Source organism: Canis lupus, chromosome 9 (genome assembly GCF_011100685.1).
Source record: "Canis lupus familiaris isolate Mischka breed German Shepherd chromosome 9, alternate assembly UU_Cfam_GSD_1.0, whole genome shotgun sequence".
NCBI lineage: Eukaryota > Metazoa > Chordata > Mammalia > Carnivora > Canidae > Canis > Canis lupus.
The window spans coordinates 43,945,731-43,970,597 of NC_049230.1; the positions used below are offsets into that span (position 1 = coordinate 43,945,731).

Genomic DNA, 24,867 nt, shown 5'->3' on the forward strand with positions numbered 1-24,867 from the left:
AATTCTTTCAAAGAACCAACTCCTGGTTCTGTTGATCTGTTCCACAGTTCTTCTGGTCTCGATTTCGTTGAGTTCTGCTCGAATCTTTATTAACTCCCTTCTTCTCTTGGGTGTAGGATCTATTTGCTGTTTTTTCTCTAGCTCCTTTATGTGTAAGGTTAGCTTTTGTATTTGAGTTCTTTCCAGTTTTTGAATGGATGCTTGTATTGCGATGTATTTCCCCCTTAGGACTGCTTTTGCTGCATCCCAAAGATTTTGAACGGTTGTATCTTCATTCTCATTAGTTTCCATGAATCTTTTTAATTCTTCCTTAATTTCCTGGTTGACCCTTTTATCTTTTAGCAGGATGGTCCTTAACCTCCACGTGTTTGAGGTCCTTCCAAACTTCTTGTTGTGATTTAGTTCTAATTTCAAGGCATTATGGTCCGAGAATATGCAGGGGACAATCCCAATCTTTTGGTATCGGTTCAGACCCGATTTGTGTCCCAATATGTGGTCTATTCTGGAGAAAGTTCCATGTGCGCTTGAGAAGAATGTGTATTCAGTTGAGTTTGGATGTAAAGTTCTGTAGATATCTGTGAAATCCATCTGGTCCAGTGTATCATTTAAAGCTCTCGTTTCTTTGGAGATGTTGTGCTTAGAAGACCTATCGAGTATAGAAAGAGCTAGATTGAAGTCACCAAGTATAAGTGTATTATTATCTAAGTATTTCTTCACTTTGGTTAATAATTGATTTATATATTTGGCAGCTCCCACATTCGGAGCATATATATTGAGGATTGTTAAGTCCTCTTGTTGAATAGATCCTTTAAGTATGATATAGTGTCCCTCTTCATCTCTCACTACAGTCTTTGGGGTAAATTTTAGTTTATCTGATATAAGGATGGCTACCCCTGCTTTCTTTTGAGGACCATTCGAATGGTAAATGGTTCTCCAACCTTTTATTTTCAGGCTGTAGGTGTCCTTCTGTCTAAAATGAGTCTCTTGTAGACAGCAAATAGATGGGTCCTGCTTTTTTATCCAGTCTGAAACCCTGCGCCTTTTGATGGGGTCATTAAGCCCGTTCACATTCAGAGTTACTATTGAGAGATATGAGTTTAGTGTCATCATGATATCTATTCAGTCTTTGTTTTTGTGGACTGTTCCACTGAACTTTTTCTTAAAAGGGAATTTTAAGAGTCCCCCTTAAAATTTCTTGCAGAGCTGGTTTGGAGGTCACATATTCTTTTAGTTGCTGCCTGTCTTGGAAGCTCTTTATCTCTCCTTCCATTTTGAATGAGAGCCTTGCTGGATAAAGTATTCTTGGTTGCATGTTCTTTTCATTTAGGACCCTGAATATATCCTGCCAGCCCTTTCTGGCCTGCCAGGTCTCTGTGGAGAGGTCTGCTGTTACCCTAATACTCCTCCCCATAAAAGTCAGGGATTTCTTGTCTCTTGCTGCTTTAAGGATCTTCTCCTTATCTTTGGAATTTGCAAGCTTCACAATTAAATGTCGAGGTGTTGAACGGTTTTTATTGCTTTTAGGGGGGGATCTCTCTATTTCCTGGATCTGAATGCCTGTTTCCCTTCCCAGATTAGGAAAGTTTTCAGCTAGAATTTGTTCAAATACATATTCTGGCCCTCTGTCCCTTTCGGCGCCCTCGGGAACCCCAATTAAACGTAGGTTTTTCTTCCTCAGGCTGTCGTTTATTTCCCTTAATCTATCTTCATGGTCTTTTAATTGTTTGTCTCTTTTTTCCTCAGTTTCCCTCTTTGCTATCAACTTGTCTTCTATGTCACTCACTAGTTCTTCCACCTCGTTAACCCTCGTCGTTAGGACTTCTAGTTTGGATTGCATCTCATTCAATTGATTTTTAATTTCTGCCTGATTAGCTCTAAATTCTGCAGTCATGAAGTCTCTTGAGTCCTTTATACTTTTTTCTAGAGCCACCAGTAGCTGTATAATAGTGCTTCTGAATTGGCTTTCTGACATTGAATTGTAATCCAGATTTGTAACTCTGTGGGAGAGAGGACTGTTTCTGATTCTTTCTTTTGAGGTGAGGTTTTCCTTCTAGTCATTTTGCTCAGTGCAGAGTGGCCAAAAGCAAGTTGTATTGGGAAAAAGAGAAAAAGAGAGGAGAGAAAGAAGGAAAGAAAAGAGAAAGAGAAAAAAAAAGGGGGAAGAGAAAAAAAAAACGAAAGAAAAAAAAAGAAGAAAAAGAAAGGAGAAAAAAAAAAGGGGGGGTGGGGGAAGGAAACAAATCAAAAAGCAAAACAAAACAAAACAAACAAAAAAAAAACCAAAACAAAACAAACAAAAAAAAAAAAAACCAAAAAAAAAAAAAAAAAAAAAGAACCACGGGGGAGTATCTTCTGATTCTGTGTTCTTTAAGTCCCTTGGCTTCTCCTGGAAGTTGTCCGTCTAGCTGGTGTTCTGGGGGAGGGGCCTGTTGTGCTGATTTTCAGGTGTTAGCAGTTGGGGGAGCTGCTGTGCCCCTGCCTGGTGCAGGGCTCGGTGGGGGTTGTTTACCCCGTGAGGCCGCAGGAGGAACAGCCCCAGTGGCGGGGCAGCTCTGGAAACCTGGATTCAGCTCCGGCAGGAACTCCGTCTGCAGGGCCTGGAGGCTCCGGGGCGGGGCCGCTGATCTGCTCAGCTCGGGGCAGGAGCGTCCTTGCTGTCCTGGGCCCTCCCGGCCTCTGCCTGTCCCGGAGGAGGCCGGATCCTGGGCTGTGTCCCGGCGCCCTGTGCTCCGGGGCCTGCGCTGGTGGATTCGCGCTCCCGGGCCGCGCAACCCCCTCCGCGGAGCTGCCGCCCGAGCCCCTCCGAGCTGCTCCTGGAACCGCGCAGGCCCCTCTGCACGGAGCCTCTTCCTCTGCCCGAGCCCGGCCGAGCTGCTCCCGGGGCCGCGCAGCCCTCTCCGCGCAGCCCCCTCCGCGGAGCCGCCGCCCGAGCCCCCCGAGCTGCTCCGGGTCCCGCCGTGCGCGCTGCAGCCCTTAGGGAGCTCGGCGCACTCTCCAGGGCGCGCAGTTGCTGTTACTGTCCCGGGGAGCCCGAGGGCATCCCCTCCCTCCTGGGTCCTGCTCCAACTCCCCGCGAGCCCCTTTCCGCCCGGGAAGGTCGGTGCAGCTCCTGCGTCTCCGGGACGGGGCTCTCCTGTCCTGGGGACACTCGCCCCGGCCTCAGCCCGGCTCCTCGCTGGGCCCCTCCCCCTTGGAGGCCTTTGTTCCTTTATTTCTTTTTCCCCGTCTTCCTACCTTGATAGATGCGTGAACTCTTCTCACTGTTGCATTCCAGCTGGTCTCTCTTTAAATCTCAGGCCGAATTCATAGATTTTCAGGATAATTTGAAGGTTTTCTAGGTAGTTTGGTGGAGACAGGTGATTTGGAGACCCTACTCTTCCGCCATCTTGCTCCTCCCCCCCTTTTTCTCTTTTAAAGTCTCTTTTTTCTGATATAAGTATTACTACCCTGGATTTTTTTTTTTACTTCCATTTGCATGGAATATCATTTTCCTATCCCTTCATTTTCTGTCTATATGTGTCTTTAGGTCTGAAGTGAATCTCATAGACAGCATATAAATGCATTTTGGTTTTTTATCCATTAAGTCACCTGATGTCTTTAATTGGAGCATTTACATTTAAAGTAATTATTGATGGGTATGTACTTAATACCATTTGTTGTTTTCTGGTTGTTTTTGTAGTTCTTTGTTCCTTTTTCTCTTGCTCTCTTCCCTTTGGCTTGATGGCTTTCTTTAGTGTTATGCTCAGATTTCTTTATTTTTTGTGCATCGTAAGGTTTTTATTTGTGGCTACTGTGAGGATCGTGTATAAAATATGTGTATAGTAGCAATCTGTATTAAGTTGATGGTTTCATACTGTTGGTTTGTTGACTTCAGTTCACATGTGTGCTGAAGAACACATTCTAAAGGCACTACATTTTTACTCTCCATGTTTTATGTATGTGATATCTTATTCTACATCTTTATTTTGTGTATCCCTTGACTAATTTTTGTAGATATAATTGATTTTACTATTTTTGTGTTTTAACCTCCTTACTGGCTTTATAAGTGATTAATCTACTACCTTACTATATGTTTGCTTTTACCAGTGAGATTTTTTCATAATTTTCTCCTAGTTATGTTCTTCTCTTTCCATTAAAAGAACATACTCTTCCCTTCCCTGTAGGGGCATCTAAGTGGCTCAGTTGTTTAAGCATCTGAATCTTGGTTTCGGCTCAGGTCGTGGTCTCTGAGTTATGAGACCAAACCCCACTTTGGACTCCTTGCTGGGCATGGAGCCGCTTGGGATTCTTTCTCTTCCTCTCCCTCTGCCCTTTCCCCATCCTGCTCTCACTCTTGCTTTCTTAAAGAAGAAGAAGGAGAAGAAGAAGAAGAGGAGGAGGAGGAAAAAGAAGAAGGAGAACTTCCTTTAAACAAAAAATAAATACAAACAAAAAAAGGAATTTATTTTAACATTTCAGGTCATCATTCAGAATTTAAGATGAGATCAAGAGTTTCCCAGATAAACAAATGTTAGAGGAGTTTATCACCACTAAATCAGTCTTATAAGAAATGTAGAATTTTAGGATTGAAATGACTGCATGTAATTCCTGAACAAGACAATTTAACAATGATCACTTGGTAGTCATTATTGATGAGACTATAATTCATGTAACTAGGTGATGAATTTAAAATGATTTTCACAACAATTAAAAATGTACGAGTATAAATTATCTGTGACTCTAATAGCTCTTACTTTTTCCCATGGCAAATATAATGTGGCATTATCTTATAACATGACTGGATTTAAAATCCACTTAAACTTTTCGTATCAAGTATATATTACAAAATAATGATGAAGCTCTAATTTGCAGAGTATGACTGTGTTATTATAATGAAAATTCTGCAGCTAAGTTGGATGTAACTAAAAGGATACATCAGCTGTATACGAAGGTAAGAATTCAATATATATGAACAGAGGCAGATTGGGAGCTGAGTTCATAAGTATCTGGCAGGCCTTCCTGCCTTTCCTGGCCACACCTTGGGCTGTGAGTCCTGCCCTTTGAGTACCTGAAACTGCACTTTTTCAGCAGCTCCAAGGCTCTGAGCTTATGACAAGCAGCAATACTCACTGCAACTGGCTTTGGAAAGTGATGCCCTGGTAGTGGAATACTCCTTGGCTTTGCTTCTTTCTTAAAGAATGCCTGCTTTAATAAAGCAAGTTCTTCATTGTGCTTGCCTCCTGTGGGACCATGGGGGACACTAGGATCATAAGGCTCTTATTACTTTGGGCTACTCTCCGAGAATCCTTGGAAGAAATTGCTTCTGGTCAGGGGTGAATTATGTGGAGGCACCAACCACCCCAGTCATTCCAGGCCACTCAGAGCTGAATAGGTAACTATCTTGCAGCAGTACATCTATAACTCATTTATTACACACTAAATGAAGTGTGTCACTTAAAAGACTATGGTTTATATAGCTAAACTTATTAAAATATTCCTTACATTTGAAATGACTAGTTACAAAGTGATATAGCTATAAATTAATCAATACAGATAGAATATATAATAGGTGGAGTATGATTGAGTCATGTATTACCTTTACCTGGTTGTAATTTTTAATAAACTTTAGTAATCTTTTACTAACTTTAATAATCAGTGCCCAGATAGGGGCACAAATAGAAACCACACTAGTTATTTGAATAGATACTTTAACAAGAACTGTTAATTAGATATAAAGTTAAGTAGATGACTGCAAAGCTAAAAAGAGAAATCTAAGGTATGATAGAGGGACCAACTGTTACTGCATCTAGAGCTGGAGAAAAAAATAAAGGAAGCAAAGGAAAAAATTTACAAACTTAGAGGAGTGACCCCCCCCCTCCCACACACACACACACACAGAGCTAAAACTCAGATCTCTGGGAAGATGCTGCTTAGCTGATGTTGGTGCTTCTGAGCTTAGAGGAGAGACTACATTGGACCCAGACTTCTAATTTTTTTTTAAGATTTTATTTATTTTTTCATGAGAGACATACATAGGCAGAGACATAGGCAGAGGGAGAAGCAGGCTCCCTGTGGGGAGACTGATGCAGGACTCGATCCCAGGACCCTGGGACCACGACCTGAGCCAAAGGCAGACGCTCAACCACTGAGCCACCCAGGTGCCCTGGACCCAGACTTCTAAGGCAGGAACATTGTCTGGCTGGAGTTGGTGTCTTTGAGTCAATGAAATGTACAGGACTGTAGAAAAACTACAAACTGGATTTAGTCATTGCAACAGAAAGGACCTACTGCTAGGAGGATAAAGAAGCATTGCAGAGGTAAAGCACACAGGAACCAAAAGATTACAAGAAGCAGTCTTGAGATACACAGGAAGGAACAATTCTCTTCTCCTTCTTCAGTCTTGGGGTCTCCCTCTGGTGCCCCCAATTAGCAGAGCTTACCAGAACCCACTGGCAAGGCAAAAAAAATGTGGTTTTTAGAGTCTCAGCTCCAGCATCAAAGAAGAATACAAAAAGATGAGTTTAGTGCTGAGTTAATAATTTAGTAACTAACATTTGACTGATACTGAAATTGATACTAGAAATGGAGTTTAACTTTCATCCTCTAGTTTGCACATATTTTATGAAGACAGTTAAAGACCATACTACTTCCTGCTCCCCAAATCCAATAAGCATAATGTCATCAATGTACTGGACAAACTCAATGCTGATTGGAAGGTCAAGATGCTCAGTATCTCTGTGGACTGCATTATGGTAGAGAGCAGGAGAACTGAAATAGCCCTGGGGCAAGACAGTGAAATTATATTGTTGGCCCTGCCAAGTAAAAACCAATAGCCTCTGGTGTTCTCTCCAATTTGTATGGAGAAATAACCATTTGCTAGGTCAATAGCTGTATACAGGGTGGCAGGGATTGTGTTGAGTTGCTCTAATAAAGATATTACATATGGAAGGCAGCTGGAAACATCAGCTGATTAACTTTATAATAATTTACGATCATTCTCCAAAATCCATCTGCCTTCTTCATAAACCAAACAGGCAGGTTAAATTGGCATGAGATAGGTTTCATCACTTCCTGCTTCTTTCAGATCTTTGTTGGTGTTACTAATCTCTGTAATTCCCCATTCTGCCATCCCAGGAAAGCAAAATTGTTTACTCTTCTGGTATATATGTATGTAAGGGAGGGGACTTCCCAAGGGCTACAACTTGGCCTTTCATATTATAAGTGCCCTGGAAGCACTCCAATATTAAGAACTCTGAGAAGGCCAGCCCCGGTGGCGCAGTGGTTTGGCGCCGCCTGCAGCCTGGGGTGTGATCCAGGATTGGGTCCCACGTCAGGATTCCTGCATGGAGCCTGCTTCTCCCTCTGCCTGTGTTTCTGCCTCTCTCTCTCTCTCTCTCTGTCTCTGTCTCTGTCTCTCATGAATAAATAAATAAAATCTTAAAAAAAAAAAAAACTCTGAGAAAAGAAGAGTAACAAGAGAAACGTAAAAAACAACTAGGGAAGTGGGAGAAAAACTCAGATATTGTTATCCTGGAAGCCAAATGAAGAAAGTACAGTATTCCCCCACTATCTGAAGAAAGTACAGCATTCTTTTGAAACATTCTGTAAACCAGAATGATGCCAAGAAGTAATTACCATTTATATATATGGAAAAAATTTTTGAGCATTCCTAGACCCCAAAAATCAAATCTCTTAGGCTTTACTGATTTCTTATGACACATCTTGCTAATGGATACATAAAATACATTGAGATAAAATACAGATAGAGGCTCAGACATAGTTCAAAGCAACAGTTGCTGAAGGCTGAGCTATTGAGTGTGGTTCCTAGAGAAGGAGCTTAGGGTGTATGCTGCTGTATAGTGGCTCACTGCAAAATGCTGAATGCTATTTTGTACTTTTTGCCTTTTTTTGGTAAAAGCAAAAATCCTCTTCATATTTCTTTCCCTTAGGGAAACCAGGTGGTGGTCGATGCATCATCAAAATTAATGCTCAGTTATGACCTACCTCAGCAATACCCCAATTCAACTGTGTTCAGGCTTTTCACCACTGGCATAAATGGTGCTAATCTTAAAGGATCCTGCACCCCAAGTCAGTCAGCATTACAACAATACTTCATGAGACCCTCATGCTGTGCCATGTGCAGTTCAGTAATACTTGCTAAACATCCCAGCAAGCAAAATCTTCCAAATCCATGCAGAAGAAAGATCAGTGTGAAAATTCAAATGTCCTCCAGAAGTTTCTGGGTTCTCACCAGACCATCCTCCTTACTTTCTTTGTGGTGCTGTTGTCAACAGCTTTTGTCTTTCTAGCATACAATGCCTTCATAAACAGGATACAGGCAATACCAGTTGTTTATGTATCCACTCTAGAAACACCACAGCCAGGTTCTTATATCTCCACACATTCCTCCCCTCCCATTCATGGCTCTACAATCCTCACCAGCCTAAAGTCAGCTGCAACATTGGCTATGGAGTATAAGGTACTAACTTCCACTTGAACAAGTCCCCTTAACTGTAGAAGGCTGGAGATTTCTAGCCCTAGACCAGGAAGCCTAGCAGCAACCTCTACATTCATAAGCCCCTAAACAAGGCTTCTGAGAACTGTAAATAAAGGGTCCTAAACTGTTCCATTAAAAAAAAAGACTCAATTTCTCACCTGTCCACCATAAGCCCACACTTAAACTGGTAGATTGTAGTGGCATTTAGAGTCCCCAGGAATGAACATCACCTTAGTGCCAATGTTTAGAAATCCCTGAAAAACCTGAATATTTATTTTCCCTGGCACATAGTCATTTTAGGAGATGACCACAGATCCTGTGAAGAAGATTTGGAAGATTTTTCCCTATATACTGATGGCAGTGCTGCAGTTTCCTCCTTTAAGTAGATCCAACCTTGCCTTCAGTTATGGGGTTTAGGCCTAGAAACTGGTGAGATGTCAGAACTCTCCACTGTGGTTACTAGAGTCATATTTTTGGTCACCATATATGGATTTTTTTATACCATAGGTAGATGACCAACATTTCAGTAGGCTGGCCATCTCTTTTATTCCTAGAAACACCAGTCCTTTAACCACACAGATTGCTGAGAGTCAAAAAAAACATCTGATTACCACTGTATTTCCACTGCTCTTTATGGTAAATGTGTCTACTTAGGTAGTTAGGTAGGTAGTTAAACACTAATATTTGGCCTCTACTATCCTGAAATGGGTCATTCCATATGCCTATAGAAGAAAGCCACTATAGAGCTTTTCAAGAATATAAATACTCCCATCACTAATATACTTTTCAATGCTTTAGTAAAGTGTTGTCCCTTAGACAGAATTCTCTTAGAGGATGTACTTGGGGGGAGTGGATGTGCAAGTCAATATGCAATTAAATCTACTCCAATATTCCTATTTCCCTAAGCCTTGGTATTTCTTCTTACATTATGCCAAGGAAGTTCCAGTATCTCAGTTTAAGCACATGCTACTAAAGAGTCCAAGTTTCAGTGAATTTACCAAATAAATGATTAGTGTCACTTCCAGCTGTAGATGCTAAAACATTAAATCCTTAATTTCTGATAAGTGTACCCATATTAATAAATTCTAACAACTCAGCATTATATTCTGTGCTTCTTTCTTTAATTTCCTTATAATATACTCTCACACACATTCCTTGGGTTTCTGCCACTGTCTATGCAAATCATAAAATCTTTTGCTATAAAAACTATTTCTTCCTGGCCAGACTTTGTATTTGCACTGCTGGAGCATTTTAACATCTGATTGTAGTTATGAATCTCCTAGAAGTAAGAGGTGGTTATGGTGAGTCTTGAGGAAAATGGGCATCTCCTAGTAAGGCAACTGCCCCATCCATTTTTCATCCATTCTTCATCCATTCAGCCACTCTATGCATTTTAATGGGGAGCTTTTTTTTTTTTTAAGGTTATTTATTTATTCATGAGAGACACAGAGAGGCAGAGACATAGGCAGAGGGAGAAGCAGGCTCCCTGCAGGAGCCTGATGTAGGACTCAATCCCAGGACCCCAGGATTACAACCTGAGCGGAAGGCAGATGCTCAACCATTGGGCCACCCAGGTACCCCTTGATGGGGAACTTAATCCATATACATTTAGAGTAATTATCAATAGAGAAGAACTTAATAATATCATCTTGTTCATTGTTTTCTGGTGTTTCATAGTTCCTTTGTTGTTTTCTTCCTCTCTTACTGCCTTCCTTTGTGAATTGATAATTTTCCATAGTGGTATGCTTTGATGCCATTCTTTTTATCTTTTGTGCATCTACTGTAGATTTTGGCTTTGTGGTTACCAGGAAACATAGACTACAATAATTATTTTAAGCTGTTAACAATTTAATTTCAGTTACATATAAAAACTCTACCTTTTTACCCTCCTATTTTGTTTTTGATGCCACAATTTACATCTTTTTATATTGTATGTCCATTAGCAAATATTGTAGTTATAGTTATTTTTAATACTTCTGTCCTTTAACCTTAATACTAGAATTAACTGATTAATATACTACCACATTACGGTATTGAAATATTCTGAATTTGACTATATAGTTGTATTTATCAGTATGTTTTATGTTTTCATATATTTCATGTTACTAATTGGTGTCCCTTTTTGCCAGCTTGAAGAATTCCTTACAAATTTTTGTAAGACAGTTCTAGTAGTGGTGAACTCCCTCAGCATTTTTTTTGTCTGGGAAAGACTTTGTCTCTTCTTTATTTCTGAGGAGAATTTTGCCAGATAGAGTATTCTTGACTACTTTAAACATATCACCCCACTTTCTCCTGGCCTATAAGGTTGCTGCTAAGAACTCTACCAATAGTCTTATGGTGTTCCCTTGTAGGTAACATACTTCTTTTCTATTGCTGCTTTCAAGATTTATCTTTGTCTTTGATTTTTGACAATTTTATTACAATGTGTCCTGGGGAAGATATCTTTGGGTTGAATTTGTTTGCAGACCTGTGAACTCCTTGAACATGGACATGCAGATATCTCTGCAGATTTGGGAAGTTCTCAGACATACTTTTTAAACTAAGCTTTCTGCCCATTTCTTCCTCTCTTTAGACTCTCATAATACATAGATTATTTCTCTTAATGGTGTCCCAACAATTCCAAGGGCTTTCTTCATTCTCCTTCATTTTTTTCCCTTTGTTTTTCTCTGACTGGATCATTTCAAGTGATCTGTGTTCCTACTAGGTATTTATTTACCCCCAAAAAAGTGAAAACGATAATTCAAAAAGATAAATGCACCCCTATGTTTATTGCAGCATTATTTACAATAGCCAAGATGTGAAAGCGACCCAAGTGTCAATCAATAGATGAATGGATAAAGAAAATGTCAGAGTGCCAGGGTGGCTCAGTGTCTGCCCTCAGCTCAGGTCATGATCCCAGGGTCCTGGGATTGAGCACCGCATCAGGCTCCCTGTCAGTGGGGAGTCTGCTTCTCCCTCTCCCTCTGCCTGCTGCTCACCCTGCTTGTGCTCTTTCTGTGTCTAATGAATAAATAAAACCTTAAGAAAAAAAGATGTCACACACACACAATGGAATATTACTCAGTTGTAAAAAAAGAATGAGATCTTGTCATTTATGACAAGATGGATGGACTTAGAGGGTGTGCTAAGTAAGTCATACCATATGATTTTACTTATATGTGGAATCTAAAAAACCAAAACAAATAAACAGCAAAAACAATCTGATAAATACAGAGAACAAAGAGATGACTGTCACAGGAGAGGGATTTGAGGAATGGGCCAAATGGGTGAGGGGAGTGGGAGATACAGGCTTCCAACTATAGAATGAATAAGTCACAGGGATAAGAAGTACAGCATAGGGAATATAGTCAATGGTATTATAATAGCATTGTATGGTGACAGATGATAGCTACATGTGTGGCGAGCATAGCATAATATATAGACTTGTCAAATCACTATGTTTTATACCTGAAACTAATGTAACATTGTATGTCAACTATACTTCAATAATAATAATAGTAAATCTGTGTTCAGATTCACTGAATCCTCTGCTTGGTCTAATCTGCTAGTGAAGCTCTTTATTGAATTCTTCATTTCAGTCCTTGTATTCTCCAGTTCTAAAATTTCTGGTGTTCTTTTTTATGTTTTCTCTTTGTAGACCTTATCATTTTAAAAAGATTTTATTTATTTATTTGACAGAGTGCACAAGCAGAGGGAGGGGCAAAAGGAGAGGGAGAAGCAGGGTCCCCGCTGAGCAGGGAACCCAATACGAGGCTCAAACCCAGGACCCTGAGATCAGGACCTGAGCGAAAAACAGATACTTAACTGAGCCATCCAGGCACCTCAGGAACTTATCTTTTCATTATTTTATTGTTTATTTCATCAAACTGTTTATCTGTGTTCTCTTGTAGCATTCTGAACATCTTTAAAACAATTATTTTGAATTCTTTGTTAGGTAATTTATGAGTCTCTACTTCTTTGGGGTCCATTACTGGAAATTTACTGTGTTCCTTTAGTGGTATCATGTTTCCTTGATTCTTTGTGATCTCTGTCACTTTTGTAGGTGTTTGTGCATTTGAAGAAGAGTCACCTCTTCCAGACTTTATGGAATGACTTTGGTAAGGAAATACCTTTACCTGTGGTTGGGAGCATGCTGGAACATGCTGTGACCCTTGGTCTAGTACTACAGGATGCCAAGTGTGAGGGCATGTAGTGCCTGTAGATGGAGATGGGTGGAGGTGGCATGGTGTGTCATTGGCTCAGGAAGCTGTGGTCCATGACATCAAGAACTGCATGATCCTTGGTGAGAGTTGCAGGCAGTGCACAATGGCTGGAAGGACTGTTGGGTCCTTTAAAAAAAAAAAAAGATTTATTTGTTTTCTTTTAGAGAGGGAGAGCATGTGAGGGAGAGAGGGAGGGGCAGAAGGAGAGGGAAAGAATCCTAAAGCCGTCTCCCTGCTGAGCACAGAGCCTGTAACGGGTCTATCCCAGGACACTGAGATCAGGACCTGAGCCAAAATCAAGAGTCAAACACTTAACCAACTGAGCCACCAGGGTGTCCCTGGTGGATTCTTTAACAGAACCTCCTGTCTACTGGCTAGGTACCATGCCAGACAGTGATGGTGGCCATAGCCAGTGGTATGCACACACTTGGCTGTGGGGCCAGTTGAGGCTGGCTGCAGAGACCATACAGATGTGCAGTGGTGAAATCTAGGGCCCCCAGCAGAGTCTGGGGCCAACTGCAGGCACATAGGCAGCTGCAGTGGCTCTGGCTGTCAATGTGTACATGTGTGACTATAGGGGCTAGCTATAGGCACATGTTTGGCAGGGGAGGCCAGTGATGGGAATTGGGGCTACTGTCTTACAGGTGCACAACTATAAGGTTAACTATAGTGAGTGGGACTATGTAGACCAATGTCGGGTTAGGGTCAACCCAGGCCCAGCAAAGTCTGTACAACTGTACAGACTTTGGCTTTTCCTGTGGGGCTGCTGGAACAACTTGCTGTGGCATATGCACGGTAGTAGAGGCTGATATTGGGAGTTAGGCCAGCAGCATGCAGGTGAATAGCTGCAGGAATCTCTTGCCATTCTCAGCAGTTATCTCTGTCTTACCCTGGATTTTCTTTCCTAGCCTTACCTCTAAGTGTTCATCAGCAAGGGTTTATCTTTAACTTTTTTTCCCCTCTCCTAGAAGATACTCTTATTGGGTAAGCTCCTACCAGCATCCATCCGCAAATGTATCCTTCTGTCAGTACCCAGGGGTTTAAAACTCATGAAATCCAGCTAATTGACATCTCTTATCTTCTATTAGTCTGACAAATCAGAATTGTGTATAATTTCTGCCTTCTACCTAGAAACCCTTTCCTCAAGGTTAACTGGCTGTCCTTTCATATATGACTGACAGTCTTGTCAATCAAGATGCCAAATGCTGCAATTCACCAATTTATAAATCTACTGGGAATGCATATAAAGGGCCCTTACCAGATTCACAAAAACTCTGTCTCATAGCTGGCAATCTACATAAAATGACTGTATAATCTCACGGATGGGAGGATGAGGTATGTAGAATGTTATGAACTTTGAGTAATTCAAAAGCAAGTTAGTACTATTCAGACTAGGTAATACTTCTGTCATTTCCCGATGGACTTGATTATGCATAACTTCCTACCAATGCACCATAATATATTTCAGTGTCATTAAGATTCTTACTGGAAATTTCTATAGACCACTGGGCAGATACCTAAATGTGTTAGCATCTCCAAACTCAAACTCTTATCCTTCCTTCAACCTGTTTTCTCCCCTTTCCTTATTTCATTTCATGGCATCATCATCCATTTAGCCTTGTAAATATGAAAAAAAGAAAAAAAACCACTCCGCGAACCTTAACTATTTCTCTTTCACTCTTTAGATCCAATTTTGCCCTCAATCCTGATCATCATTATCTGTTTTAGTTTATGTTCCCTCTGAGTAGACTGATACAAAGAGTTGAGTGCAAGTTCATTTGGGAGGTGGTTCCAGGAAACAATGGTAAGGGAATAGAGAAGTATTACAGGAAAGTGAAGGGAGCCTGTATTATTGGGCAGGTTGCAATTCAGGCAACTGAAGCTCTATTCCATTGAGGAACTCTGGGAGACAGAAATGTTCTACCCATGGGACCATTATACAACTCCCTATCCATCCCTGGCCGAGGGCTTCTCTTATTAGATACCAGCTCTCAAGCGCTTCTTGCCTATCCCCACATTTAAACTGGCAGGAAACCCTCAGACAGAATTCCAGGTGCTTACAGTCTAAAACCATCTGCATGCACTGCAAAAAGTGAATCTGAAGCGATATGGTTTGGGGATTGGCAATGTCAGGCAGAACCTAGACTGATGAGGGCCATTTACCGCAAGTGCAACATTTCAGGTGGAAAATTTACCTTCATTCTTTCTTCCCCCTGTCCTTCATAATTCCAGTCTTTGCTGGTGGAGGTAACTTTTTAAAAACACCAATCTGATCATATCTATTCTATGCTTAAAAGCATAAAGTCCAAACTCCTTGATTCAGCATGAATAACTTTTACAGATTGAAAAGTGACTTTTTCAGCCACATCTGCAATTTTGTTTTATATAACTGTGCTCTGCTACATGAGTGCTTCCTTTTTTAACTTTCATACCCTCGCATGTATTGTTCCTTTTCCTTCAAATACTCTTCCCCTCTTCTTTACACAAAAATGTCTTATTAGTCTGTTAAAATCCAGTTTAAAAATCTGTAATTCTATGAAAACTTCCCTGATCTCCCTGGGAAAAGTAATTGCTTAACCCTTTGTGTTCTTAGCATTTTATATGCACCTCTTCTTTTGCACTTTGCAGATTGAATTGCATTTTTTTATCCCTTTTTCCATCGCTAAACTAGGAACTCTTCAAAGGAAGTTTTCCTGTCTCCCTGAGCACAAGTCTTACTCATCTTCACAACTCCAATGTCTTTTTGCATATAGAAGGCACCCATAAAGGTTTATTGTATTGAATTTATCTGGGTGGATCCAAACAAACTGTTTTAAAAAGAAATGGAAAGGAACTTCTTAGTAATTTCAGGAGATGGACACTGTAAGCAGAGAAAGCAGTCTATTGGGACCTAACAAAGAAATCTATTTTATATTTATTATTTAAGAACTTCAAAAATGCTTTGAAGCAGCTATTCTAAAAGGTTGGAATCTGTTGTCTCCAAAGGCAGTAATTTTGGTTTCTTCAACTAGAACATGTGCTGTGTTGATAAAAAGAAATGTAAACACTCTAGCACATTATAAAGACACCATTTCAAATTAAATCGTCCCTGCATTGTAGCTACCCCTAGAAGCAGAGGCCAAGTATATAAAATCTCCTTTCTACATAGCACCTAGCCTAAATATACACAAATTCTTAAATGATTTTTGACACAGCAATGATTTTGATAATTTGTGACTGAATCTGGTCATTTGCAGTGAAGTAGAGATCTGATAATTATCCACTTTCATTCCTTAATATAAATAAATCACATTCCTCTCAGAACTCCTCATTCAAAAAAATACTTAGTGAGATTATTACTCTAATGTCTGTATTGTCATTCTCACATGAACTGAGTAACCATCAAAGTTTCACTTCATCTCATCTGAATCATTATTTCAAAAATTAATGATAATAATAATGTCTTAAAAAATTCACTTGCATTACTGTTGCCATTTTGTGTGTGTGTTTCTTTTTTTAATGATAATAGTGGTGATTATTAATGGTTGAGTTTTCTTGTCATTAGCCTTGCACTAATCTAGTTTTGGTCAGTAACAACAGCATTAACAGTAGTACAGTTTGAAAAGTTTAGCAGTTGAGAACTTACCATTCAATAGAATCATGGGATGCAGTGGGGGTTGGGGGTGATTTCAGCCTTCCACAGTACTTTTTGTTATTTATTAATACTTTCTCTTTTTGTTATTAATATTGGTCTGGTAATACTTTTCCCTACCATTTTATGATACCTTTTAGTGGCCCAGATGAGTGAGTCAGCATTTCAAGAGGAACCTAAACCTGCTCAGGTATCCAGCCTACATAGGTTTCTAACTACTTAACTATGAGAGAATTTGAGATGCAACATTCTTGAGAAAATTGAGATGTGGTATCATATTTTATTATTTAATTGTTTTTCTTTTTAGTTGCAGTATTGTGCATCAGGTTATGATAAAAGTGCTGGAAAAAAAGGGGTTGGGGTGCCTGGGTGGCCCAGTTGGTTAAGCAGCCAACTCTTGATCTCAGCTCTGATTTGCTCTCAGGGTCATGAATTTCAAGTCCCACATTGGGTTCCATGCTGGGTGTGGAGTCTACTTAAGAAAAAGGGGTGGGGAGACGCCTGGGTGGCTCAGCGGTTGAGCATCCACCTTTGGCTCAGGGCATGATCATGGGGTCTGGGATCAAGTCCCCCATGGGGCTCTTTGCAGGGAACCTGCTTCTCTCTCTGCCTATGTCTCTGCCTCTCTTTCTGTGTCTCTCATGAATACATAAATAAAATCTTAAAAAAAAAATAAAGGGAGGGATGAGGAGGGTATCAAATAATAATTGGGTCACTGTAATCTGCTTCTAGCTGGTTGGCATTTATAACAAGTCTATTACTGTTTTAATTTAATACAGCTACTTTGTGTGATTTTATTTGGTATGATGTTTGCCCATTATGTAAAATTTTTTTACATAAAAGCTTACTATACTAGAGTATGTTAGTTTTATCTTTAGCTTCTTTTGTATACCAGTTACTAACACTGTTTCCATTTCAGGAAAATGGAAAAGAAGACAAAGAAAACAAACCCGAAGAAACTGAAGTGAAAGAACCTACTGAGGTAGAGTTTTCATGAATAATCAGATGTTAGTGTTGGAGAGTCAGCTGGACAAATTAATTTTCTTATGAAGAAGGAAAAGAAAATATGTGGGTATTCAAAAAGATAGACAAAATGGCAAATGGAAAAGAGCAAGTTCATGTTAATAAGCTGACTCATTTGAGTCAGTTGCAGGAAGTTTCCATGGACAAGTAAATTATTTGTGAAAAGCTATTATAAATTATAGGTATATAAAGATTGCTTTCTAAAATGAGAACTATTACCCTGAGTACAATAATCATCAGTTTTTAGGGTAACTTCACTATTTGTTCTGAAAATATAATTCCCATGTTAATAATTTAACTAACTTTGTGTTTGTTTATTTTTTTTAATTTTTTTTAAATTTATTTATGATAGTCACACAGAGAGAGAGAGATTGAGAGAGAGAGAGAGAGGCAGAGACATAGGCAGAGGGAGAAGCAGGCTCCATGCACCAGGAGCCTGACGTGGGATTTGATCCCGGGTCTCCAGGATCACGCCCTGGGCCAGAGGCAGGCGCTAAACCGCTGCACCACCCAGGGATCCCTGTGTTTGTTTAAATACAAGACTTTAATGAGGAGGAACATTCTATAAAAAAGGGGAAGCAGGGATCCCTGGGTGGCGCAGCAGATTGGGATCCCAAACTGGGATTCTTTAACTGGGAAAGTTGATGCAACTTTGAGGAAAAGTAACTCATTTTAAAACTGAGGTTTCTTTTCTCCTTTCAGAGTTCACAGGGTGTACCAGGCAGTTCTGCATTAGACACCAGCAGCAATGTGGCCGAAACAGAAGCAGATGAAATCAAATCCCAAGGTAGAGAGCTAACCTACAATGGAATTTAAAACAATTATATTTTCACTGGGGATGCAGTCCTTTAAGAGTTTGCCTTTAAAAAGATATACTCCCAGGGGTAATTTAAATACAATTTGGGAAATAGTTTAAAATCTATTCCCTTCACCATCTTTTTTTTAAGATTTTATTTATTTATTCATGAGAGACACAGAAGGAGAGAGGCAGAGACAAAGGCAGAGGGAGAAGCAGGATCCCCACAAGGAAGCCAGATGTGGGACTTGAACCCATGAGCCTAGGATCACCACCTGAGCAGAAGACAGACGCTCAACCCACTGGGACTACAGGCATCACTATAGATGCTACTTAAAACTTTTAGGTGCTTGCTTTTCTCCAAAGGGCTTTCTGTCTCTTAAACCACTTAAAAACAATTATTTACTCTTTTTTATTATTAACATATAATATGCACTTTAAGAACCAAACTTTCCAACACTTATTCTGTTTCTATTGTAAATTTGTAATATTAAAAAATTTTTGTAATATTTTTGTAGCTTCACTAAGTTTTAAAAAGTTTCTTGGAAAGTCCCTTGTCACCTGCCCCTCCCCCCATCCCAGTTTCTTGATTTTACTTCTTCTTCACTCCCACCCTCCATCACTGTTACCACTACATCTACTTTACCTTTACCCTAATCATTTCAGCCAGGTTTTTTTTTTTAAGTTAGTTTATTTATTTTTAGTAATCAACACCCAAGGTGGGTGAGATCAAGAGTTGCATGTTCTTCTGACTAAGCCAGCCAGGTGTCCTTCAGCCAGGTTTTTAAGTGGATTCTTTCATTTTAAACATGCCAAACAGAATTGTTATAAATTTAAATTGATTTTCATTTTAATCGGTTTGTGACCAAATTTGCATGTGCAAAACTTCACACTTGTATTCCATCATATAATTTATTGCCTCGCTAGAAAACTAATCAATCAAGAGTTTGTGGTATTTCCTGTTCTTGTACTTTCCATTTCTGTTATTGTTTTTCAAAGTATGATAGTAGGAAGTGTGTTTTGTTTGAGTTTTTTCATCCCAGTATATGATATATGCTGAAAAATTGCAGTTGCTTATTGCAAATCAGTTGCAATGCAATGTATTTATTTATCTAGTAGCCAGTCACTATGAAGCCTAATATTTTAAATCTCCCTTTGTAAACATGTGTGTGCACATGCATGTGTCTGCCTATGTATGTACAAGAAGTGGTAATAGGAACTTTTAATGCAGTTTCAATATATCAAAGGAAGTGTCTTTATTCTTCTTATATACTTGTCAAAATTAAAATGATGTTATCTTGTCAGACAGCTCTCAGAATGCACTCAAATACGTATCTTTGCAAAGAAAATATTGTGTTTAAGTTCATTTCTTTACCCTAGTTATTATACTTTTCAAGGTATGAGCTTAACTTACATTTTGAGATGTCGTTTTTTGAAAATATGTTTGCTCAGGGTGCCTGGCTGGCTCAGTTGGTAGAGCATGCAACTCTTGATCTCAGGGTTTTAAGTTTGAGCCCCATGTTGGGTATAGAAATTACTCAAAAATAAAATATTAAAAAAAGAAAATATGTTTGCTCAATTCTATTCTTATTTCATAGCCCTATTATTAACAAAGTTTTGTAGGAAAATGCATTTTCCTAAAGCTATTGAATCTTAATTCCAACAGTATTTAATAGTGCTTCTTTTCCTCCTTCTTTCTGTATAGTAATTCTGCCTTATGTACAAATGTTAAGAATCAAGCCAGCTGAGTTTCAGACAGGGCCTGTATTTAAGAACATCACACATTTAGTTGAGTAGCCCTGCTGGGTCAATTTGCACCAGTTTAATCTGCAGCCAATCCCACTAATGTTATAAGCCCTCTTGTGAAGAAAGAATCTGCTAAAGCTTGTTATAATGTGGATAATAATTCATTCCTATATATGTCCTTAAATAGGGTTGTACCAAGGCCATGTACTAAGTGCAAGAAATTATGAAAGTCATTTCTAAGGCTGGACCTTTCAAAATATGAATACAGAATTCTTTTGTGTTCCTACTTATTTAGTTGAAAGCATTAATGCCCAAATAAGTCTTTGAATGTTAGAAGATGGATTAATACAAGGGTGAAGGTATACATGTTGGGGAAGAATTTGAAAGGCTTTTAATGCTATGAAGAGTTTAGGAAGGTAATCCTGAAAAAGAATTTCAGTGCTTAGCATATGCCTGCCACAAAATGAGGCATTATTGAGTGAATGTGTAAATGAATCAATCAATCTATAAAAGATTTAGGAATGCCCATGCATAGACCTGCTCAAAAACCCAGTACCTGTTTGAACTATATTCAACAGGACCTCAGAATTAATTTGCCCTTGGGCAGTGCTGTAATTTTTGATCCTTGAACTCAGAGGTCACTCAAAAAACAGCTCCACATAGGCTTGCTTAGAATTCTAATTTATTAACCCCACTATTGCTGTGCCTACTTTTCTTTTCTTGGTCTTACGGCTCTATGAGAGAAATGTTTGACTGGAGTTGTAACCAAATACATATCTCTTCCACTCTGCATTTCAGTACAAACACTAGGATTATTGCTTAGCCAAGCACACTAGAGAAGCACTAGCAGTCTGCAACAAGATAGAGAATGTCATAGTTCATGTGTGAATGCACATATGAGCCATGGCAGATGGGTAGATATTAAGTTGCTATACATCTGTAACACTACCTTTAAAGCAGGAGGGGATCCTCTTTGGTTTATGCTGGAGAGGGTAAAAGCAAAGAGAGTAACATTAGAATCCGCAGACTTTAAAGGATTGCTCTCTTTTTCACTTATTTAAAACAAAAACAAAATTATTGTATATTAATGTGCATTGTGATGAACCAGAGTGGAAACATCCCCTCCCCCTCAAAAATGTGGTTAACTTGTTGACAGATCTAACTGAGAGGAAAGGGAAAGCACTATACTACCCTCTTTACTACCTCTATATTGGAATAAGAGAATTAGCCAAAGAGGAAATCAAAATACTTAATTTTTTCCTGGGCAGAAAAATGGATACTATCTAGGTAGGATTTAAAATTATTCTTCAGAGTATTCTCAATAAGGCTAGGGGAAATTGTAAATAAATAAAACAAATTTTAAAATATTTGTGGATAGCTCCCCACCAAAAATGAGATTGAATAAATACATTTCAATACAGTCATATAATGAAATACTGTGAAGCAGTCACAAATGAACAAACTAGTTTGTTCAAAACTAGTTTTGGTTCAAACCAAAAATAATAAGATACCTAGGAATAAATCTAAACAAAGAGGTGCAAGATCTGTACTCTGAAACTTTAAAACACTGGTTAAAGAAATTGAAGATAACACAAAGAAATATAAAGACATTCCATGCTCTTGGATTGGAAGCACAGATATTGTTAAAATATCTTTATTACCTAAAGCAATCTATATAGTCAATGCAATCCCTATCAAAATACCAATAGTATTTTTTGCAGAACTAGAACAAACAATCCTAAAATTTTTATGGAACCACAAAGAACCCTGAATAGCCAAAGCAGTCTTGAAAAAGAAAAGAAAAGCTGGAGAGGCATCATATTCTGGACTTCAGATTATATTACAAAGTTGTAGCAAAACAGCATATGGTACTATAGACACATAGATCAATGAAACAGAAAATCCAGAAATAAACCCACAATTATATGGTCAATTAATCTTTGACAAAACAGGAAAGAATATCCATTGGGAAAAAATATCTTTAAAAAATGGTGTTGGGAAAAATCGACAACAACATACAAAAGAATGAAACTGGACCCCTTTCTTACACTATGCACAAAAATAAACTAAAAATGGAAGAAAGACATAAATATGAGAGCTGAAGCCATAAAAGTCTTAGAAGAGAGCACAGGCAGTAACTTCTCTGACATCGGCTGTAGCAGCTTCTTTCTAGATATGTCTCCTGAAGCAAGGAAAACAAGAGAAAAAAATACATATTGGGAATACATCAAAATAAAAACTTCTGCACAGTGAAGGAAATAATCAACAAAACTAAAAGGCAATCCACAGAATAGGAGAAGATGTTTACAAATGACATATCCAATAAAGGGTTAGTATCCAAAATATGTAAAGAACTAATACAACTCAAGATCCAAAACCCAAATATTCCAATTAAAAAATAGGCAGAAGATATAAACAGACATTTCTCCAAAGAAGACATCCAGATGGTCGACGCATGAAAAGATGACGAACATCATTCATCATCACGGAAATGCAAATCAAAATTACAATGAGATATCACCTCCAACCTGTCAGAATGGCTAAAATCAACAACACAAGAAACAATGAGTGTTGGCAAGGATGCAAGAAAAGGACCTTGTGTACTGTTGGTGAGAATACAAACTGGTGTAGCTACTGTGGAAAACAGTATGGAGCTTCCTCAAACTGTTAAAAATAGAACTACCCCATGATCCAGCAGTCTGCTACTGGGTATTTACCCCCAAAACAAAACCAAAAACACTAATTTGAAGGGATACATGCACACCCCAGTGTTTTACTGTGGCATTATTTACAATAGCTAAACTACGGAAGTAGCCAAAGTGTCCATCAATAGATGAATAGATTAAGAAGATGTGATATATAACGGAATGTTACTCCACCATCAAAAAGAATGAAATCTTGCCATTTGCAACAACATGGGTGGAGCTAGAGTAAAATGCTAAGTGAAATAAGTCCATCAGAGAAAGACAAATACAATATGATTTCACTCATATATGGAATTTAAGAAACAAAACAAATGAGGAAAAAAAAAAAAAAACAAATGAGGAAAGGGTGGGGAGGGTAGGTGAAATAGGTGATGGGGATTAAAGCATGCACTTGTCCTGATGAGCACTGGGTGATATATGGAATTGTCAAATCACTATATTGTACACCTGAAATTAATATAATGCTGTATGTTAACTAAATGGAATTAAAATAAAAAAATTTTAAATCAATGAACTAGAGCTACACTTTTCAATAGAGATGAATTTTCCAAACATAATATTAAGTATTAAAAAGGTCACAGAATACACATGCATGAAATAATTTTTACAAAATTTAAAAGCAAGAAGAACAATATTATACTGCTTTGATACAATATAAACAAATGCAGAGAAATGATAAGCATGAAGTTCAGAATAGAGTTTCTATTAAAGTAGGGGTGTATGAGAGGCTTTAATATTTAGGTAATTTCTTTTTTAAACTAAGAGTAGATACATGACTACCTATTATGTCATCATTATACTTATAGGTCTTAAATATTTACTAATAAGATTTTTTTTAAATGCTCTATAATATGGAGGTTCTGGTCCCTTGCCCTTTTATTTCACTAGTACAATTTTTGAGAGGAATTAATTATTGAGGCATGAATCAATATCTTAAAAATAATGTGTATAAAAATAATTTCCATATCTATTTCTTCCTTTCTTCTGCATCCATGAAATAACAAAAGCAAAAGACTTTAACAATACATGGCCCTGATCCTATTGTGGTTGAGCTAGGCACTGGTATCTTTTTCAACACACAGAGGCAAATTGACTAGTGGGTAATATTTGAAAAGGCCTGAAATATTCCATCTCCATGGCCATGTGAGAAAAAAACTTTAAGATTCCCATTAAGTTTTTTATTCCAATCACCTCAACAGCCAATATATATGTATATTATTATATATAATAATAAATATATATATTCTAAAAATGGATAGCTTATTGTTCAGAGCCTGAGTTAGCTTGGTCCTGGGAACCCAGAGTTATGCTAGGAAAAAGTCATACAATTTAATGTGCTAACACCAACAGAAATATGTGGTCTTCCATCTCAGATGGACTTTCTATGTTACTTGGAAACTCATTTATCTGTTTGTGATATGCTTCCTTACACCTCCATAATGATTATTTCAAACTTTTATTATGCACATTCAAGCCTATGATCACACCATTTGTCAGTTTTAGCAATATTTATTTTATCCCACAAAAAAATAGAGGCTATTAGAGGGAATGCCCTCCAGTAAGTGTAGGAAACACCTCATCCAAGTTTATTACATATTTTTTATCTCAATCTCTCATAGCTCCTCAGATCCTAAGGACCATCATCTAATCTCTCTCCTGTAGTGTCTGTTTTCCTCTCTACATTGGCTGCCCTACCTTTCCTTCCTTTCACTCTCTAAATATAGTCAAGACTATCATACTGTAAAGAAAAGTCCTTCCCTTCACAATCACATTCTTTGAAATAATTGTCCACTTTTCCAGTTTATACCTCACCTCCAAGTCCCTTTTCAAACCACTGAAGTCCTAGTTCCTTCCATTCTTATCACAGAAATTGCCCTAAGGTCATGAAGAATAACTGGATGGTAAATATACCTTCTACTTCTTATATCATTTGATTTCTCTGCAGCATTTTTGACACTATTGACCACTTCCTCTGTAATGGTAATATTTTTTTGTCTGTCCAACATCTCTTTGGGAAACCACCCTTCTGTCCTTAATCCATTTGCTTTATTTTTTTATTTTTATTTTTTTTTATTTTTTTTAATTTATTTTTTATTGGTGTTCAATTTACTAACATACAGAATAACACCCAGTGCCCGTCACCCATTCACTCCCACCCCCCGCCCTCCTCCCCTTCTACCACCCCTAGTTCGTTTCCCAGAGTTAGCAGTCTTTACGTTCTGTCTCCCTTTCTGATATTGCCCACACATTTCTTCTCCCTTCTCTTATATTCCCTTTGACTATTATTT

At 38.5% G+C, this 24,867-nt stretch overlaps 1 protein-coding gene across 32 annotated transcripts in view; it reads left to right on the forward strand.

Annotated features, from left to right (window-relative positions):
- Positions 1–24,867, forward strand: part of EFCAB5 (EF-hand calcium binding domain 5) — a 181,311-nt gene that overhangs the window by 9,332 nt on the left and 147,112 nt on the right. For 28 of the 32 annotated variants that reach the window (XR_005364730.1, XR_005364727.1, XR_005364726.1 and 25 more), the window contains exons 2-5: positions 12,519–12,573; positions 16,450–16,499; positions 17,229–17,291; positions 18,035–18,119. Coding sequence is in view for 22 of the 32 variants with exons in the window: in XM_038548378.1 (XP_038404306.1) it covers positions 16,458–16,499; positions 17,229–17,291; positions 18,035–18,119 (190 nt within the window). In the remaining 10 variants the exon portion in view is untranslated. Of the gene's footprint in view, positions 1–4,913; positions 4,931–12,518; positions 12,574–16,449; positions 16,500–17,228; positions 17,292–18,034; positions 18,120–24,867 lie in introns of those variants that run through there. The other 4 variants (XM_038548379.1, XM_038548383.1, XM_038548380.1 and 1 more) reach the window with 4 other exon arrangements.